Raw genomic sequence first — 21212 nt, 5'->3', positions numbered from 1 at the left:
AACAAAACTTCATTTCTTCGGTCGAGGAAGCTCTTTCAAAATGCTAATTGTTTTTTTTTTTGGGGGGGGGGGGGGGGGGGGTTGAAGTGTTAAGTGTCCCTGTGATCCGAGCAGCTCGCTTAGGCGCGCTTCATCCCTCGTCCCATCAAGCAGGCAAAGACCGTCATCACCATTTTTGGCTTGACCTCCACCAGGTCCTCTGGCAGGGCGTAGACGCGAGCGCCGATCTTCCTCGCCATAGAAATGGCATATCTGCAGAGGAAATGGGTGTTTACTGAGGTAAGCTGTTCACTTGTTAGCAACATAACTGGTCTGGTATGAAACATTCATTGGTATGACGACCTTGAGGAAAAAAAATACTAGTTTCACAATTAAAAAGTAGCAATAATTGATGGCATTACCACAAAATATTTACCATGATCCAGTTAAATGGAAGACGTTTTAAGGTATGATTAAATTCAAGCTGTCAAAAAGTTTGGCTGCTCAAACATTTATTGGTTTTTGTCAGTATTGATGTTTCAGATCATGTTGCACACTTTGAAATCGGCTATATTCAAAGCTAAGATGACCAGAGGAAGCACAGAGTATAGTTTTCATAAGATTATTTTTTTTACAGAAAAAAAAACGACTCTCTTTTGCAGAATTAGTGTTACACAACATTTGCCAATTATAGTTTTAATTTTCAAGTAAATATCCCTGTTAACACTTTTTTTAATAGATGCATTCTTTATGGAGAAAAAATCTTCATTGATCAACAACAGCAACAAGTTGGGGAGGGGCTGATGCAACTTTACTCAAAGCTCCATACAGCTGGAGAAAACCCAATCCTTTTAACATTTCATTAAAAGAAATGAAGCCATCATAACAGGAGGACAGAAAATGTAAAACAAAAACTTTTGTAAATCCAGGGTCAGTTAATGAACCCCTATCTTAACTCAGTTTCACATTTCTTGCTGAATTCTTACTTGGCATTGTCCAGTTTGTCGTCTTCAGAGAGTTTGCCGGTTTTAACCAGGTCAAAGTTGATGCTCCCAGGTTGAATGGCATCAATCAGCTCCAGCACTGCCAGACTGCTGCTTATCTCCTTGTCCTGAACATAAACATAGAAACAGAGATTGCAACACATCAACCAAAACCCACAGAAAAAAAAAAAGGGACCACAGGAGGATTTACCTTAAAACTTGAAATCTTGGTAGATTTTCCAGCCTCTGCCAATGTTTTGTTCACCCATCTTACAATGATGTCATCATTTACTTTTTCTCCATCACCCAGTTCCTCCAGTACATTCAATGTGTATCTAAAAGAAGCAGCATGTTTGTTATGACCATGACTAGAAAATGAAAGTGCAAAGAATGAAATATCCAAAAAACAAACAAACAAGGACAGGGTTTGCTTTAATTAATAATAAAAAAAAAAATCCACATTAATGTGGACACCTTTTTGATTTTTTACAGTCAATTTGAGCAGCCTCTTTCTACAAGCTCGTCCACTGAAAAACAGTGAAAGTTGGGGCTGAGCTATATGGTTGAAAAACTTATCACAATACAAGCGTTTCATGTCAGACAATAGTGAAAATTTTTAACATCATTAAATATTGATCAGTTTTTGTCTTAAATATCTGAAAACTGCCAAACTGTTTTCACTCTATGCCTTGTTTTTTTAAATTTTTATTTATTATTATTTCCAGCAGTTATGAGACAATGGTGATCCCTTAAACTGCTGCTGCTGGTTACTCAACAGGTTGTTGCTAGGTAACCAAAGAATGGGCAAGTTAGTCGTTGCTAGGTGACCAAAGAATGGGTGAGCTAGTCGTTGCTAGGTGACCAAAGAATGGGTGAGCTAATTGAGGTCACCAACCTTGCTTAGCTAAACGCCAGAGGTTGAGTGGTAAAAGTCTTTCCTCTGCCTACATTTCCCAGAATTCTTTGCTGTTTTGAATCAGATTTCAGTGAATATTCTATCAGACATTATCTATTGACATTGATCACATGTCTACTGAAAACTATAAATTGGTATCACTAATCTTACTACACAATTTAAAGCAGCACAGTTTTTTTTCTCTTCATCTATGCATTTAAAATGTGTAGAGTTATTTGAAGTGTGCTGGGGGTGTTAATACATTTGAAAGATACTGTCCTGACATTTCATTAAAAAAAAAAAGCACGGGTGTACAGTCATGCTCTCATGATGTGATTATTTCCCCAACAAACTGACCATTTCCTGCATTACGCTACATAAACAACCTGATTATTTTGAATACAGAAACGACTGATGCTACGGATGATTTGTCAAATGTTGAATTTCTTCACAAGTGATTATGTTCGAAGTTTAAAAAAATAAAATAAAATAGGTGTGCTTAAAATTCATTCAGGTCTAAATTGTGACATTGTGATGCATTATTACCTCCTCATGAGCTGCCACACCAGTGCCAGAGTCAGGGTAGGATTGCCATCGTTCAAGTCCTGCCCGCCGATGCCAACAAGAGAAAACTTGGTTGTTTTGCCCAGCTCCACTGCGTAGTTACAATTCTCCAACTGAGGGCAGGCGGGGAGACAATACAAGCGTCAACACAAGACGGCAAAAGCATGGAAACAAAACCGAAAGGACTCTGACAAACTACCTTTTTCATATTTGTTCCCAGTTTGGGATAAGGCGGCTTGTTGACCTTGTTGTTCCAATCTACCTCCACTTTGATTCTCTCGTAGAGCTGAAGGATGACCATGGCATCCTGCAAATCTCTGCAACAGACAGTAGATCAGTCAACATCGAACCCGTCCATGTCAGAGTCCTCAAAGGGCGTTTGTGTTTCGTTGCTGTGGGCGATACTTACACATACAGATGGTTCACAGTGGGGCTCACGCCGAGGGAGTTCATCCAGTTTCTGAATGTTCTCTCTTCTCTCGTCTCACCTAATCCAGACAGGATTTGGGGATTTAGAGGACTTAATTGTGACTGCTGATCGTGTTTTATAACAGTTTCCATTGTGTGTGGCATATGACTAACAAAACCAGAGAGCAGACGTTACTTTTTATTATTCCAAAATGTATCTGACTCTTCTGTGGCAGAAACCTAAAAACAGTTTTATTTCATCTCCACTGACTGCCAGAGAGCGATGCTGAAAGGACCGAATGTTTCCGTTCGAGTAATACCAACACCTGTGGCACATCAGTTGATCAGAGGCTACATGGTCTGATGTCATCCAACGCTGTGCAATGCAGTTTGTTTTTCATTGCATGAGCCTTTTGGATCATTTCACCGGACGCCCAATCGCCTGTTGGTCTGAGTAGTGGTGCATCGCATTCATAGGGGCTACGATGGGTTGATGTTCTGATGTTTGTTGGTGATAACAGCGTTTCCACCGTCTCTCCCAACTCACAGCTTCTGACTGTGTTGTGATATACATACTGGTTACAATCGGAGCTTAGCCAATGGCGTTAGCCTCTCCAAGTTTGCCGTTTTGCTGAATGTGATGGCAGCGGGGGTTTTTTTCTGCCCCTTTCCCAATTTTAGCCAACTTTGAGTCTTGCCTGCCTTGGGCATCATCACCCGGTGGAGAACATGGTCACTGTGGCTCCTTCTAAGAAGAGGCGAGCGTCGTCTGATCAGGGCCTTTTCACAAGAGTTGAGTAGTTGTCTGTAGAACTGCCGAAAATGAAATCTTTTTTTTCCAGGCATGCCAGTTGGACACGTCGATGGCAGCGACTGGGTTTTCTTCTCCACCCATGCCTGATTTGGCTGCAGAGGAGGAGGAGGATGTGTCGTCTTTGGCTGCCTGTCGCTTCAGAAGTGGAGGAGGAGGTGCAGTCTACTCGCAGAGTGAAGCTGGCTCACTCCCTTCGTCTCAGCGAGTTCGGTGACGGCTCTATGCATGACATCATGCAGATGACTTCCTCTGTAAAGCTTACAAACACCTGAGGGTGTGCTGGCCGCTTTGGCACATCTCATGTTTGCCCTCTCTGCATACCATCAGTGGTACAACTACAGAAATTGGCGTTAGTGATTCAGTGCTTCGGCATCACTAAAGCCCGGGGGCTTCTTTCAACAACGCCTCTGGCAGTAAGTAGGGATGAAATAGAATGAAAGCGATGACCGCCAGAGAGAGTCTCCGCATTACACACAGACTTTTGTTGTTGCAATTTAATTCCGAGGCTTTATTTTCCATACCATCCCCCAGAAGGTCCCAGTCGATGTCCTCGTTCTCCGGTTTTTTCAGCGCTGGGTATTTGTTGAACAGATTGGCCACGAAGGCAAGGTTGAGTTTGGGGTTCCCGCTGACGACGTCAGTCGGGGTGACAAACTGTCGACAGCCGAGCCGGTCGGCCTGCTGCAGCATAGCTTCTGCCCTCTTCAAGTCGTCTTTCTCCTGAAAGAGACACACGTGTTCGGGTGAGAACTGCAGCACAGTTGGCAGCGCGTGGAGAGACTCGGCTGTGGGAGGTCAATGTGCTTACGTTGAAGCCTGCCATGTTGATGTCGATGCGTGGCTGATTCTCCTCTGTGCCTTTAGGGGAGATTTGATTCAGAAGGTGGAAATAGGCCTTTGAGTCCTAGGAACAAAAATATAATTAATAAATAAGTTATCTGGGTCTTTATACAGAAAAAATAATTATTAATAAAGCAACTGTAAAGTAAAATAAATGGGACTCCATGACAAAATACAAAAAAAAACAAACAAACAAACAAACAAAAAAAAAAAAACTTTCCTAAAGTATTCATACCCTTTGAACATTTTGTTATGTTACAACCACAAGTTTCGGTGGGATCTTATGTGATCAAGGAAAGACATCCACAGATTTTAAAATCTTTTACAAATAAGAATCTGAAAAGTGTGTAAAACATTTGTATTTAGCGCCCTTTATTCTGAATCCCATAAATAAGTTGCAGCTTAGACGAGCGTATTCTCGAGGCTCGGGACAACAACCCTGAACATGCAGCCAGATCAAAGCATATAATTGTTAAAACAGCCATTTTAAGGCCAATTTCAACTAATTATTTGTTACTTAAACATATCAGTAATTAAACTTGTTACTTTAAAACACGTTGGCAAAGAAACTGATGTTATTTTAAATTTAATGACTACGCTGAACTTTCAATCACCAGATCAGATTACACCTTCATTCCTATTAAAGGAGCAGCTGAGGTGGGTATGTGGGTGAGGTTGGGTAAACATAAATATGAGCTACCTTTGCTGGTGTCTGCTGTGTTGGTGGACTTAGTTACTGGTCATGTGCAGTTTGATGACGGGTTTAAAAATGCCACATCCTCTCCTTTAAATTCTGATTCCTTTTTTCTTAATTTGACGTTTAAATATAAAATTAGACCACTGTTACCTTGATGTCTGAACTGAAGTTGTTGATCTTTGGATAGCCAGCGTTCTCCAGGTGAAAGTTGGCCCAGCGCAACAGCAGCTCCTCCGGCGACAGCTTCATCAGGTCCTCCAGGGTTTCCCCGTCCCTCAGCAAGGCAGCAAGCGCTGGGGACGGGCGATAATCATCCGTTAATCTACTCGACAACCGAGCCCTGGTGAGGGGGCTTAAGCAGGCGTTATGTAATTGTAACCTCTCCCGATACCTTCATTTCTGCTGAGCTCGATGTCGGCAAAGAGGCCAATCTTGATGATCTGCCACAGGAGGCCCAGCACCAGATGGGGCTTCCCTTCTTTCAGGTCCAAAGCGCCGATGTTCACCACGTGGCAGCCGATGGCAGACGCAGAGTTCAGAGCCAGGTTCAGGTTTTCCTGGAGAGCACGAGTCGGATGTTTCAGCGCCTGCAGGAAACTTTGACAGGGTGCCTCCGGTAACCGGTCGAACTTACCTGTGTTGTAAACGGGGTCAGCTTCTTCTTATTGATTGTTCTCTCGTCGATGGTGTCTGGCACTGACAGGTTGATCATTTTGCTGTTTGAAAATAAAAAAAACCAAACAAACAAACGGATAAGTTTGCTGGAATATCCATTTGAATTCCAAATAAGGTGTACAAAGAAAGAGAAGATTTTTAGGGCTCAACAAACCCTTTCTTTTCTAATATTTTCATGAAAATAGGAGATAACATGTAATCATAATGATCATATGTTGCCGTTTCTGCTTGCAGCAGATTCAGATTGACTAAGATTCAGGTTTATCAATTTTATTGCACTACCACTACAGGTGAGAAGTTTCTAATTTGGGCATTTTTGGAGTTCTGCACATTGCAGCCCAATTATCAAAACACATTTATATCCCCGTTTCCAATTTGGCTTAAATATTTTTGTGTTTAAGCCACTCTAATGTTGGAAAAACAAGTATAGATATTTATCCCTTTATAACAATTTAACTGAATTTCTTTAAACAAACACACACAAAAAAATCATTCAGCATTACTATAGTTACAAGATGATCTTTTCATACATCATCATCTACCCAGAATGCAACCATAAAGTTAGGCTGCAGAGGAGAGCAGGTGACCTTGTGCTGCTGTGAGACGGGGACTCACCAGAGCACAATGCCGTCTCCCACAGTCTTGAACAGAGCGTCTGTGTTGGGATCCATGGGCAGGACATGTTGACAGTCGGGATCCTTTTCCAGAGCTGTGTTGATCCAGTTCACAAAAGCGTATCGTTCCTCCTCTGTAAGAATGAATGTGGGCACCAAATTTGTTAAAATAAAAAAATAAAAACACCTTCATTCATGCATCATCTGTTTCTATTAAATCAGTTTTTGCTCCATTTTCCTATTTCAATTGAAGGTGTGACCAATTCTAATCCATTTTGTTCCCGTGGAAAGTACTCCAAGCTCAGTGGCTTTGTGACTGAGCTGGAAAGTTCCACCGATTAAAACCATCAGTAAACTATTAGTAACATCAATAATGCTCTCTGTGCTTTACGCGTTTGGGTGCCAAGTCCCACCAGCTGTGCAAGAAGACACATTTCTTTCCACTTTTTGCATTCTAAAAATAATACATTCACAGGTAAATATTTGACCACAGCATGCGTGCCACTGATGTAATGGGATACACACTGTCAGGAACGACTTCCCGTATAAACAAATTATTAGATTACCTTTCCACCGTTGCTACATGTTTGCTCTGAATGAATGGTTGATACAAAAAGACAGCAATTGCTTACAATCAGCTGGACTTTCTTACTTTTTTTTTTTTTTATCAATTGCCATTATGTGATTAACTGAAGTTGGTATCACATTGATTAAGCTGTTATGTGTGACTTTAAATATTAATACATGAACTAATCTTTTGAACTTGTCTTATAAAGTGCTGTGGTATAACATTAGCTCTCCATATGTACTGTAAAAACACTAAATGAATTAAATTCAATTGCACTTTATCACCAACAATGTCCATTGCAGAGGTTTGCTTCAGCCTTAGGTTTCTTTCTCTGGAACTGAAGCGCACAGGGTTCAAAGTCAACAGCTCACAACAAACAGTAGAGTCACATACCGGAGTACGAGTGTTGTGTGCCTTCGCTCGACAGCTCCGATGTCCCGCCAATCGCCAGGATGCCCTCTTTTTTGTTGATGGCCTTGAGGAATGTTTTTGCAACTTGACTGCCCTTCAGCTCCTTGACGATCTGACACAATAAGAAAGAACAATCAGAAAGATAAGCGAGTCCATTCAATGTAGATCTGCACTGGAAGAGGACTGATTATCTGTTTAACAAACAAAGATTAGTGTTTTAGACAACTTGAACAAAAACAGACTAAAGCATATAAAACTGGTAGTTCCAAGCAAAGACTAATCATATCTGCTGCAAACAGACCAACTTCATGAGGGATTTTACCTCAGAAGTGGAAAAATACTCAAAACATGACTAACTTGTTTTATTCACAGTACAATAAAGGTTGCCATCAATCTCACACTGACCAAATACACTGTACAAATGTTCACAGCAAATTGGGTTTACACAGTATCGCTTTATATAAATACCAAGAGAAATAAATCTATTTTGTACTTTGCTCCGTTCACAGAATCGGTTATGTTCATAGATAGTTTGTTGCAGAGCTGAACATACCAACCGAGTCTCTACACATCTGCTTGTTCAGTATTTGCACAGAAGTGTGTTCAAGCTTTTAATTTGTGAGATAAATGCTTTTACTACCTGACACAAGAGATAATGCTAAAAACACAAACCTCGTTTCTTGTTTCATGTCAGGCCACATTGGGAACATGTTGCTTTATGAAGTTGTAAAAGCGCAAGTTGTAAATCTAATCTCCAAATAAAAAACAGATTCCACTGCCACTATCCATTCAATAAAAATGTGACAAAAATGTCAAAGCTGCACATAAAGGACAAAAATCCACTTTTGCTGTATTCAATGGATTTAAGAGATAAAACAAAATTAAGTGATGATCTTGAAAATTCAGTAGCAGGTATGACCACCTCTATAAAAACTATTTTTATCCACTTTTAAAACAGGTCGACTTGTCAGAAAAACACATCGGGGTGCATAAAATATACACACATAACTGATCTGGACCCTCGTCAGGGTTTTGCATCCTCCAGTTTGACTCTGACCAGCCTCTCGCACGTTAATCATTTCAGTAGCATGACTGACATACAATACAGTTTTAGTGCAGTAATCCAGCAGTTATTTAAAGCCTGAAGTGATGCATTTTGCACACGTCAGTGACAGGTGCGTGTTGAATGTGGAATATGCTCTCAGGTACGGCTGCATCACGTGTGCATCATTTCTGAATGCAGTAACTCAAACAAACAGTAGTGGGCTCTCAATGCTTTGGGCCAACACAGGCTTATTTAGCATAGATTTTTAAAAAGAAAGCTCCACCAAGAAGCTGTTTTACTGCATCACACCAGTGAAATTATTAAAACTTAAGGTTGACATTGCTAAATTTAGGATGCGACCGTTTCAGAGACACATTTACAGCAAAAAGTAAAGGAAAAACATCATTTAAGCTTGCGTCAAGACAGAAACTTGTATTGCACATTTTGTTATAAAGCCTCAGTGGTTCATAAAAATTTTAAATTGTATGAGTTGATGTCAGTAAATCCCTGCTATTAAGAGTAAAAATAATATATAATGCATTGATTTGCATGAGAAACACTGGGTATTTTGCTCACAGACGTAATAGTCAATATATTGATTATAATATACCAGGAGAATTAATTATCTGTGCTAATTATGAAACATCCTGTGCTAATAAAGATAATTATCTTTCAAAATATGAGTAAAGCCATCAATATTTTGCACAGCTTAGCATTACAGTTTCACTAACTGCTCTAAATATGAGGTGACTTGGACAACTGACTATTTTAGGAGCATTATTCTTGCTGTCAAGACTACAGCTTAAACTATATATATATATATATATATATAAAAAAAATCGGAACATTTTCTGTCTTAACAGCACAAAACCCCTGACGTAAAGCCAAGTTAAATTTATAGAGCATAAATCAGCTTCTTTAGGGATGAATCAAGGATCATTTTAGTGATTAGGATTTAATTCCTCCAACAGATCTAAACCTTAAATGGCTTTCGACAGAAGCTGAGGAAACTATTTAAAGCATCAGAGGTTGTAATGGATGTATCATAGCAAGTGTCAACGAGTGAAATGCTGGATACTTCCTGCTGCTGAGGCTATCAGTGCTGCATCAGTGAGCTCAGCCTCACAGGCGTTGGTGTGACCACAATGAGCTATTCAGCTTGGCATTACTCAAAATGTTTAAAAAGCCACAGCAGGCTTTACCACAAGCAGCACACAGCCAACTTAAGTTACCCATGGACTCCAAGTGACAGAGGTCACCGCAACAAGACGACGTCGACCAAATGATGATAAAGCGCCACTGACATCTGCAAAATGTGCACGTTTTCATCCTTAACATGCATTTAGCTTGCACTGCGAAGGGTAAAAACATCTTCAGTAATGTTTTGTCAAAGTCGTATGATTCACTTCCATTACACAGGAATCCCATAAAGTATTTATGCTGTTTGAAATTCAAATGAGAGAAAATGTAAAATACACGACCTCATCTGGAGGTTGTGTATTTTTTCCACATATAATGAATCTCGTATCATATCATCTCGTGTCACAACGCAGTGGAAGTTTCAACAAATGCATAAAAACATTTTTTTTTAGAGAAGCTTCATACTGTGGCTTTAAGGCAGAGGAGATGAAGACTGATTTATAGTTCAGAACCTAAAATATTTAGCATTAAAATATTCACTACGAGCTTTACTTAGCTTACCGACAAAAACTCGTCAAAACTGATTTTGTTGTCCTTGTTGCGGTCGAGTTTCTGCAGGATTTCCCGGATCATGTATCCTGGTTGGGGGTGGCCGCTCTGTGTAAGAAGCTCGCCAAGCTCATTATCAGAAATATATCCATTTTTGTCCAGATCTGGAGGAAAAAACAGAGGCAGAGGATCCAGATGACTCTACTGCTGGAGCACATTTCAAAACGCCAGACCTGGGATGATAACCAATGACGACACATCCTGAAACTCCTAACAGGTTTATAAAATGACAGAAAAAGTTCAGGACTGACTGGAGTTTTCTCCAGCTATCTGAGGTATGGAGAAACCGCTCCACCTCCACTAAGTGTTGCTGTGCACTGCTAGTCAGCCGGCTGAAGGAACGCTACCAAATTTTTCCCCTGCTTACAAAAACGGTGAATGCAGCTTTCTTAAGAAAAAACAAAGACAGTCATGGCAAACAAACTAAAGCAGCGCCAGGGGCTGCAAAAATAAATAAAACTACATTCATCAATATGTAGAAGTTGTAGCCACACTGAATGACTTACCAATGCTGTCGAACATCGCCCTCATCTCCTCCGCCTCATCTTGCGTTATTTTTACGGACATTTTTTTGAGAGTGACCAGCCGTGGTCAGTCGGAGGAAGGTGCGACTGCGGAGAGAACAGAGTCATCATCACCAGGGTCTTTAAAACAGGAAGTTAGATTATGTTATGCTTTGCAGAGCCTTTAGCGTGTTCACCTAGACGAGTCATAATTCTGCAAAACCTAAGAGTTACTCCCCTCATCTCCAGCTCAACACTCCCGCCTCCTCCAGCTCTGTTAATTACATCAGCTACTCCTTTCAGCTCCCCTCCTTTTCCCAACCATGTTTGTTTAAACCAATCAGAGTAATTTCCTGTTTGCTCTATTGTGCTGCACAAGCTAGCACTGATGACGACCAGGAGAGCCAAGTATTCAGATATTTTTTTTGATAAATCAGTTTTTCCCCCCCCTTATAAGTAAGCTTCCTTCTTTTACAATAAATTTAAAAAAAAGTCAGCATGTGTACCCAGCAGCTGTAATTAAAAGCCATCAGAACTGTTTTGGGTTTTGTCACAACAGGAAATAATAAAAAACAACAACCCTAAAATCCTTTTAACCCTGAAAAGTTACACGCTTTGACACGTGAGGACGCAGGCCCCAAAAACTGGTTATTTAGCAGAACAAAAACCTCTGTGTTCACAACCTCCTCTGAGGCAAAGTAGCCATCTAAAAATCCCAGAGAGTGAAAAAAAGGGGGATTTTTTTTTTTTTGGGTCAGGCCTTTTTCCCGGCGCAGGAATGCTCGAGGCCAGGGCAGATCGGGCTTCACTTCACTGAGAGGTGTGAGTGTGAGGGAGTATGACTGCATCTCTGCGGCCAAACCAGAATGGCGGCATTTCTCCTAAAAAACAAATGTCGGTGTGAACAAGGCGAAGTTCATTTTCCAGCTCAACGGGAATGGAACCGTTTTTTTGTTTTAAGATTAAAACTGCTCCACGATAATCAAACTGAATATATTTTTGCTATTTCAGCAAATTAGCCAGCAATCCGTCACCATAGTTCTGCCGAGAGCACAACATTTTTAAAACCTTATTAGGAAATTCTGCAAGTTAATCCTGACCAATCAAGTTTGGAGGTCTTTTTTTTTTTTTAAAGAATGAAGCACATTGTTTTGGCAAATCAGGAGCAAGTTGACAATGAACAAAGCCCTGCATCCTCGCCTGAATGAAACTAATAATAGTGGTTAAAAAAAAAGATGATTCAACAACCATGTGGCCTGTGAGATGTGACTCAGTTCCTACAAAGCTTTTCCTACAGACAAAACAAAGCGATGAATTAAGCCCAAAGTGCAGACTGATTCAAAAACAACATCAGATCTTTAATTATCCAAAATACCAACAATGCTGGTTTCTCTGCGCTTTCTGCAAAGCAACTGTAAATCAGAGCAAGTCAAACTCAAACTATTAGGAAAAACGGCGATGCCAGCGTTGCTATATTTAACTTTTTTTCCCTAAAGGATGTGAGAAAAAAAAAAAGTGTCTGCTGAGGACAAACCCGGCTACAAGAGGAGGCTGACAAAACATTACCTCACTCGTCGTCCCTCGTCCTGCTGCTGCCCTCAGCAGAGACGAGGGTGGAAACGGGACAGGGGTTAAGTACATGAAGCAAGGGCACAGATGGCGGCGGACAAATGTGAGCCGGATCGCCAGCCGCGCAGAAGAATAGGGGGTCTGTAACCGCCGGGGACAAACCGCGGTAATAAATCCTGTGCCACGCTAGGAAAGGCGTCCCGAGTGTCAGGCTCCGAAAGACAGTTGGTCCCTTTCTGACAGCTGGACGGTGAAATCTTCTCACCAACTAAATGCTTCATCAGCTGCCTGAATGGAGAGGCCCGACAGGATGCCAATAGGTGGCTGATGGAGGTTAAACTCCAAATTAGACAGTTTTCTTTCAAGACTTTTTATGACGTCACTTTGTAGCGTTTCACCCACCCACAAATAAAACAATGCTGAAACCGGCCTCAGACTCTGCAGCGTAAAGAGCTATTTCCGTCAGGACAAACAAGAATCAGTTCAAATCTTTAAGAGAATACAGACAGGAAAATCACAGTGTGCAACCAGAAATACCTTCTGTGTCCCCCAGACGTTGGTACAGACGGGAGGATAGATGTAATGATGCATTTAAGGTAGCCATATTGAATCCAGTTAACGAAAAAGAGCAGTAAAGTGACGTCTTAAGATTATAACTCAAAAACCAAACCGATTGTGTTGGATTAAAACTAGAGTTTCCACCTAGTTAGCTAAAAATAAGGTCAGCAGATAAACAAAATTACCTTTTCATTAAAATTTTTTCCACATACTTGTTTTTCCATACTTGCTAAACTAACATGATATACTTTTACAGAATTTGTAGAAACCATTGGTATTTATCCTAATAGATTTTTGAAAAATAAAAGTCTTTTTGGGAGCGCATGCGTCTTTGCATGCAGTCAAAAGCAACGCAAAAACACAGCAAGCTCCTCTGAGAAAAGTCATGATGACTTTACCTCAGATAGGCTACTTCAGTACACGAATTACATCATGTTGTACCAACAGACTGCATAGTAAGAGCATTCAGTCATATTTCTAATGCGCCGTTTCCCCAACCCCATTCCTCAAGCATTACTGATCTGCATATTTTAGATGTTCTCCTGCTTCAAATGACTGCATTTCAGCAAAAACCTGTTAATCAGCTATCAAATAAATTCAGGTGAGCTGAAGTAGGAAAATGTCTGAAACGTGAAGCGCAGGGAGCCTAGAGGAATTGGGAAACACTGTCCCAGTAGGTTAGTATTTAATAAATGATGAATAAAAATGGCTCACACAAAGAGAAATATGAGGAAAATTTGATCAAAATCTGGAAGAGGTGGATATTGTGACTTAACCGACTTGTATTTCAAGTGCAAATGTTTTCATCTTTGGATCTCCTTGATAAAACACTCACTGGTCTGAGTAGAGTCTATAATACAGCGCATTTGAACTGGGCAACTCTTGGCAATAATTATTTTTGATCAACTTAAAATCATAACTGAAAAACAAATCTTTATATGGCTGCAAAAGTAGAATTAGATAGTTTGGAGTGATCCTGCTATAACTTTTTTTAAAGCCCTCACCAAAGCACAAGACAGAATCTGAACAAAAAGTATGGATAGAGATACAAAAAAACAAAATAAACTTAAATCCAATTGTTTTCAACATCCCAGGTTATGTGTGTTAAAGCAGCTGGTAGACAGCTTTCTTCTTCAGCTCAGTTTACCCTGAACTATCTGTTATGCTGCTATATTTCACTCCAAACAGCAGCATTTAATTGTTGAGACAAAAAAAAAAAGAAGCACACCGACGTGCTTTACAGTCGCCTTTGATTCACTCGCTGGAGCCAATTAAAAAGCGAAGGGCTGCACCCAGATGGCGGAGTTCAATGGGAAGGGCTGACACACCCCGCCCCGGCCTGCGCCTCGTTCGCATTTACGTGGGAAATGTGAGGCACACAAATAGAGCGGGCACCCTTCCCAAGTGTGGTCACGCTCATATGCACACACCCTACAGCGTCTGTGAGGACACGGACGCCTTTTTTTTTTTTTAAACCAAGTCGCAATCGGCTGCAGATGTGAGGCAAACTGAGTCACCAAACGCTCTGCCGCACCAGACTCTTGTTTCCTTTTAAAGGCTGTGAGCTGAGGACAAGTTAAGCACAGACTCACGGTGCGACAGGTGAGGATGACAACGCCCACTGCGTGGGGGAAGTTTACACGACTGATACCAAGTGCAGCTGCAGGAGTAACACCAGTAGGGGTTTAAGGCTAATATCATAAAGCAAAGATGAATGATAAACCATCATGGAAATATTCAAATAAAACTCTCCCTTCACACGCTTTCTGCAACTTAACCACCGCCTGCTCTCTTCAACCCAGGCAAACCACTAAACGAATGATTAAATAATGAAACATGTCAAAAACGATGTTCTGCCCAAGGTGCCAAAATGAGAATCCACACAAACAAGCACAGAAACTTGAGAATGTCATTAAGCAGGCTACTGTAGGTGTCGCTGAATCAGTCGGGTTGGCCGCAGGTAAGCAGCCACACCTGCACATGTTTGCCATTACTCAACAAAAGCATTGTAAAATATGATCCTTTAAACACACCGCAGCCAGACAGTGCAGGTTTCTGTGAAGCCATGCAAGCAGTTTCTGGAAGAGGCTTTGAGCAAGGAGAGACAAAAAAACAAACAAAAAAAAAACAATCAATATGAACACATGTCTTAATGTGTTACTGCTGCATTGATGTGGTTGATTTGCAGTTTTAGTTGCTGGTGTCTAAACATTTAACACTTACAGTTTTACTTTACCAGAGAATCAAAACTGAAACGGTAAAAAATGAAATTAGTCCAAAGAGCCAATTAGCTACAGTTTCTGTGCCAGCACACAGCACCATAAGAAACTGATTTATTATGATCTCTTTATTACAGGCACTAGTTCTACTGGGGCACTGGCCCCTGCTGGCCCCCCATTTAGAACCGCCCATGAACATCAACAACCGGGAGGTTACATGGATGCAATGTTGGTTTGATCAGGAGTCAAAATGTCATCTTTAGGCGTTACTTACTGCCCTAAACGGAGGTCATCGGCAAATAGAAATATTTGCCTGAATAAAGTGAAGGGAGTTTTCACTCCCTGTATGAAACGGAGCTGCCCCTCCCACACCTGTTTATGGACACGATCAGCCAGTTGACCAAAATACAAAAGATACAAAACATTTCCTTTGCTTACAAGAAACACACAGTCATTAAGCAAAAGCTAAAAAAGAGCCACACCCATTATTTTTTTAATTAAGGTAGCAGTGTTTTAAAACCACAGTTGTCAAGCTACATGCTAATCAGACCACATTTTTTTAAAGGAAGTCTGTTTAAAAATAATTGGTTAAAAAAACAAACAATTTTACAACTTTAATGCTGTATTATTTCAGCAGCAGGAAAAGCAGTTATGTTTAAATAAAAGCAAGTAGATTTTGCACTTTTTTTTTTTTTTTAGAAATATTTATAGCGATGCGTATGCAGAATATTAGAATCATTTAAAAATGTTTTCACTGTAAAAAGCAGCATATTATTATAAACCAACATGTAAGCTGATCGCTGCTCTTGTGTTGAACAACAAGGTGAGAACACCTGACCGTGCAGAAAGCAGAGCAACCTGTTCAAGCACAACACACACACACACACACACACGCACACACACACACACACACACACACACGGGTGTGAGCAGCACTGCTGCGGGAAAAAAAGAAACCTTTTCACCACCCCTTCCTGACAGTCTGGTTTGTCCTCAAAGCGATAACATCACACATGTCTGCCTTTAGAAACACAGACGCTGTACGAACATGGAAACTTTACATCGCATTTCAGCCTGTGGTGAAGGTTGGAGACAAACGCACAGCCGAAACGACGTCCAGTTTTTATTAAAACAACAAAAATAAATGCATCGTCTGCACTGCCGACGCCATCAAAAGCAAACAGCTACTTAGGAGTGTATCGAGTGCACTGCTGGGGAATTGTTTTCACAACACACTCCTTGTAAAGTCATAATATTTCTCGGGTGATGCGTTATGTGGGTTTTGTGGAGGGGCTCAAACAGACTTGTTGTTCGACCTTGTTCCAGCCACTCATCCACAAGTGGGATCCCAGATGCAAGTGAGCTGCAGGCCCCAAAATGACTTAAGGGAAAATCTGGTGAATCACTCAGGACAGTAAACAAGTTTACACAGACATGTTTTCAATTCAAAAGAGGGGAAAAAAAATAATAAAAAATACGTTCCCACGCTGTTCAAATGGTCAATCTAATACTAAATGTTTTTTTTTATTTTTTTTTTAATTCCAACTATTGTGCCTTATCTTGCATATAAAAGGGACCACTCAGAAGGGAGTGAACTCAACCAATTAAAAAGAAAAAAAAACCTTTGTTATCGCGAGAAGACAGAGCACAAACTTTAGAAGAAGAAAAAAAAGTGTATTACATGACATATCAACCTGAATGGTGGGAAGCTTAAAGAAAAACACGACAGAAACTGAATGGTGCAGGCTCCACCTAGCTTCCTCCAGTCAGTCTGTGGTTGAGTCGCCTCCTTTTCTCCCCAGACATTTTTTTTTTACTACTATACGAGCATATTTCAAACGCTACCAAGAATATTCTTTTGTACAAATGTTAAAACGCCAACTTGCACAAACAAAACCCCATGCCATGTTCACAATCTCCAGTTGTTAATTTTGATGTGTGCGCAAGTTACATCCTCTGAAAAGTTACCACTCGGAAATAAAGTAAAGGGTGTTTACGCTCAATGATTTTAGTGCTAAATGTGCGCAAGGATGAGGAGGGTGGTAATGATGAACAAGCAGTGGAGCTAAAGCTAGTCAGCTAGCGACGGACATGCAAGTTTTACAGGCAGGAAACTATCCCCATTTATTCTTGGAAATCCATCCCTGTGATACAGAGGATGGCGGCTGTCTACTGTAAGACCATGACATAAAAAGTAACCCCCACGCCCTCAAAAAAGACTAAATAAAGCAGTGAGAAGTTACTGGTCAAAAACAATTTGCCATAAAATTAGTACTCACGATGTCGGTGCTACAGAAATTCCAGACAGCGTCCAGCTTTGCAGCCCTGCCTCCTCCACGTAGAGACAAAAGTAGACAGCAGGAATTTTGACCCCGCCCTAATGGTGACCTCACCTTCTTTATGGAAGGCCAATAAGACCAAAATTGTTAACACTGAATATGACTGTTGAACGTTGCAGTCAGTCTCACGCTGAACTGTGTATTAATTCTGATAAATGTATATTAATATTAATTTGATTAGTGTGTATCTCTGTATTGCTGGCAATAATTTACCCTTCTTTTTAAAGTAAAGTGCCTTCAAATTACATTTGTTGTGGAAGTGTGGTGTAAAAATAACCAAAAATTATTTGAAGCATCGAGTCTGGTCATATTTTACACATTTTTAACTTTTGGATTGGTTACTACCTGTTGCTTGTTTGCTCTTTTTAACTGGACTTTCTATATGTTTCATATTTCACATTTTAAAATAACTTTACTTTTCAATTGTATTATTATATTATTTATTGGGATCTACCTATATACCAAGATTAAATTACATACAGATGGACTCCATTTGCCAACGAGGTGACTTCTGAAGGGACAGGATTTTTGGGAGCAGTGCTACAAACCAAAAATGCTTAGAATTTTGAAATGATTTTCTTTCTATTTCTTAATTATTTGTCACACAAAATCAAAATAAAACATTATGAATTGATTTAATTTGTAGGGTTATGCACCATATTTGTCTAATACTCCGGTAGTTAAAAAACTATTTAAAATGCACATTTTTTTGTATTTCTCATTCACAGTTCATATTAGAAATAATTATATTTCAAATGACAAAGCTAATCTTTATGTTTTTCTTAAATAAAAAAATGTAAACAAATTATAATACAATAATTTTTAATAATGTTATAACTAGACAAATATGGAAGACACAATATCAAAACTAAAGTTGTCAGAAAAATTTTGTAATGTTCTTCAGGTTATGCATTAAAATCAGAAGCAAAAAGTATAATTAAACAAAAAAAGAGGGAGAAGTGACAGAAAGAATGGAATAACGATAACAAAGGAAGGTGGTATCATCGGATTCAAAAGAGAAGGAGAAATGAGAACAGGAAGGAGAAACAGAAGAGAGGAAATACTATTAGTAAGATTAAGATGTGCATATACTGTACTTAACAGCTCATTACTCAGAATACACAAAATGTCAATATTGTGAAGGAAATGAGACAATAGAGCATATTATTATAAATAAATATTAATAAAATTCAAGGCGAAGAAGAAGAAGCAGTAGCAGTAGAAGATGGAGAAGGCATCCATTCTTACTCCCGACGGAAGGTGGCGATATTTCAATCTTGTAAAAAGAGCTAGAACAAGACATGTTTTTTTCCACTTTGCTTCCTCGCTGAGGGCTAATTAGCGCCACAGTTTTTCTTTGGCAATTTAGTGAAATGAACCCTAAAGCAATGTGACATTTTTTAACGACTCCTGTTGTTCTGCTGCTTTTCGACATGTCCGCTTTAAGGTAATTACTAAAGTTTGAAATGGGGGGCGTCTCTTGGTGCTAGCAAATGTAACGGTAAAGTAGCTTAGCTCACTGTTAGCGGAATTAGCTAACAGCTAAGCTAACGAGGAGCATAAATTAATCAAAAAATAAATAACTTTAGCTCAGTCTGCAGCTTCCCTTTAAAAGAGAAGAAATCTAGCCACAAATATATGTAGTTATGTTTCGGCGACAACCACTGCTATATAATCTCATTTTTCCTTTGACTGAGCTAAGCTCTCTGTTGTTCGATATATTGATTATGAGATGCCTTGATTTTATGGGTGTTCGGTGATTACAAATCCTGAATAACATATTGTAGGGTACTTTATTAAAACAACCATGGTTATGAATTAGTCATAAATAGCTTGGTTCACTTAGATGTCCTATCATCTAAATTATTCTGGAAATTTAGAGACTGCGCTTTTCAGAGCATTTCTTTATGAGTTGCTGATTTTTTCCAGCAAAGGTTGGACCTGCTGATGTGTTGTAGTTGGTCTCGAGTGTCATCATGGTTGCTTCTAGTGAATGTAATTTATTTTACTAGAAATGTACCATTCAGCTCGGAATAGATGGGTATCGTTGATTAGTTTTCCACATAAGGGGGCACAATATGTAGCAAATATATTGTTAGTTCATTATTGATGCCACAAAGAACTGTGTTGAATGAAATATTTAGTTCTGGTATGTCTTCATGAGTATATTTTCTGCACATTGTGCATGTCTATACCTCAAGCATTCTTAAAGAGGTGACACTTTGAGAGGAATAACCAGCCTACATGGTGTCAGACTCAACATTTCACATGACTTTTAACTAAATAAATCAATTTCTGACCCCTGGATCATAACACCTGGTGTCCCGTTTGATGCCTAACCTCAGTAGTGTCAGTTTTGTCTGACCATGGGGTGCTGTGGTGGCGCAAGGGCAAAGCATAACCCACGTATTGAGGCCTTGGTCCTCATGGTGGTGGTCGCAGGTTTGATTCCCGGCCTGGTGACATTTGCCGCATATCTTCCCCCTCTCTCATTACCCTCCTTCCTGTCGAACTACTTTCAAATAAAGGCCACTAGAGCCAACAAAACCTTTTAAAAAAAGTTTTGTCTGACCAATTGTTAAGATTTTGTGATTATTGCATTGCAATGTATCAGGAAATTGCACTTTCCATGCCAACAATGTAAGAAACCACATACATGGATTCTTGTTGTGTAGATTCTCACATCTGATCTGAAACAACCCAAGAGTTATTGAACCATTTTAGTAACTGATAATGATGAAAGACCAAAAGGAGAGAGTATGCCTCTTTGATGCAATGACGTGGATAGTTTTGTCACCTCTTTTTTTTTTTTTTTTGGATTAAAAACTGCTGCACTACCAAAAAATATGTTTTTTTTCTCATGATTTGCTGGGGAAAAAATGCAGTTTGTCAAAAATCTGAATCAGCAAGGTCAGACCACAAAGAAAAGAACAATATTGGCTAGAAAAGGTCAAAGATTGATTGAACCATTGTTGTATATACTATGTTAAAGCAAAGTTTGAAGGCATGAATATATGTAGCTGTGAGTTATGAGAAAAAAAATGCTTTGTTGTTGCTCAGCTGCAGTCTTTGTTGCCTTCTGATTCCTTCTTTACTGGTGCGTGGTTGGCCATCACTCAAACATTTGATTGAAGTCTGTTTGCATTCCTTTTGTCTAAATATGCAGTTAGAAGCCATGCATAGTTTGCTATTAGAGGAAGAAATGTTGTCCTTTAAAGTGGAGTAAAGCTGTTAGGCTTCATTTATTATTTGCTCTCTGATGATGAAAGATTTTAAAACATTGTCTCTCAATATTCTAAAGGGACCAAAAAAAAATCTAAGATATACCAGAATCAATTGAGCTACAATTCATAGCGCTGTAGATAATAAATCTATTGCAATACCTGCTATTTTGTACTTTTCAGAGGAACCTCCAGCAACAAGCTGAATTTATTGGTCGACAAGCTTCATGAATATTTGGTTCATTCCAGCATTGAGGACAGATATGACATTCCAACATCAGATGAATATCATGGTACATGTGTTTTTGTTTTAATAAACTCAATAAAAAGCACTGGTAACTTTGTAATAATATTTTTAAAAACATTACTGATCTTCTGTTTACAGGTCAGATAAACAAACGGTTTTCTGTGGAGAACTCAAGAGTGGATAATGTTACAGAGGTAAATAAGCTTTGGTTAGTTAATGTGTTGAACACCGTGGAAAAACCAATAATCCTAACAAAATCATTATTCCTGACTGGTCATGTGATTGAAAACTATAAACTTCAATTGGGGACATTT

At 39.6% G+C, this 21212-nt stretch overlaps 2 protein-coding genes across 2 annotated transcripts in view; one reads left to right on the top strand and one right to left on the bottom strand.

Moving 5' to 3' along the window:
* Window positions 1-70: 70 nt before the first annotated feature.
* LOC103475721 (plastin-3-like) lies at window positions 71-17508 on the bottom strand. The gene is made up of 16 exons (XM_008427549.3): window positions 17371-17508; window positions 10749-10853; window positions 10195-10346; window positions 7431-7560; window positions 6471-6603; window positions 5815-5896; window positions 5572-5737; window positions 5331-5473; window positions 4452-4547; window positions 4165-4363; window positions 2831-2909; window positions 2621-2738; window positions 2404-2534; window positions 1174-1297; window positions 966-1090; window positions 71-252 (listed from the first exon to the last, which is right to left on the bottom strand). The coding sequence occupies exons 2-16, from the start codon at window positions 10807-10809 to the stop codon at window positions 120-122; spliced, it is 1872 nt and encodes a 623-aa protein (XP_008425771.1). The 5' UTR covers window positions 10810-10853; window positions 17371-17508; the 3' UTR covers window positions 71-119.
* A 1132-nt stretch (window positions 17509-18640) lies between these two features.
* The window catches only part of atrxl (ATRX chromatin remodeler, like), a 23463-nt gene continuing 20891 nt past the window's right edge, over window positions 18641-21212 (top strand). Inside the window, exons 1-3 of the mRNA XM_008427552.3 lie at window positions 18641-18877; window positions 20835-20944; window positions 21037-21092. Coding sequence (XP_008425774.2) covers window positions 18864-18877; window positions 20835-20944; window positions 21037-21092 — 180 coding nt within the window. The 5' untranslated portion in view covers window positions 18641-18863. The remainder of the gene's footprint in view (window positions 18878-20834; window positions 20945-21036; window positions 21093-21212) is intronic.

The sequence above is a fragment of the Poecilia reticulata genome, chromosome 14 (assembly GCF_904066995.2).
Source record: "Poecilia reticulata chromosome 14, P_reticulata-male-v2, whole genome shotgun sequence".
Lineage (NCBI taxonomy): Eukaryota > Metazoa > Chordata > Actinopteri > Cyprinodontiformes > Poeciliidae > Poecilia > Poecilia reticulata.
The sequence above is the reverse complement of the archived record's forward strand: the minus strand, read 5'-3'. Positions and strand labels throughout refer to the sequence as shown.

Excerpts from the sequence above, each read along its gene's own strand:
- LOC103475721 (XM_008427549.3), bottom strand. The coding sequence starts at position 10,809 with ATGTCCGTAAAAATAACGCAAGATGAGGCGGAGGAGATGAGGGCGATG. Across the intron at positions 2,535-2,620 it reads TGGGAACAAATATGAAAAAG|TTGGAGAATTGTAACTACGC; the intron begins GTAGTTTGTCAG and ends GCCTGCCCTCAG. Across the intron at positions 1,091-1,173 it reads CCAAGATTTCAAGTTTTAAG|GACAAGGAGATAAGCAGCAG; the intron begins GTAAATCCTCCT and ends GTTTATGTTCAG.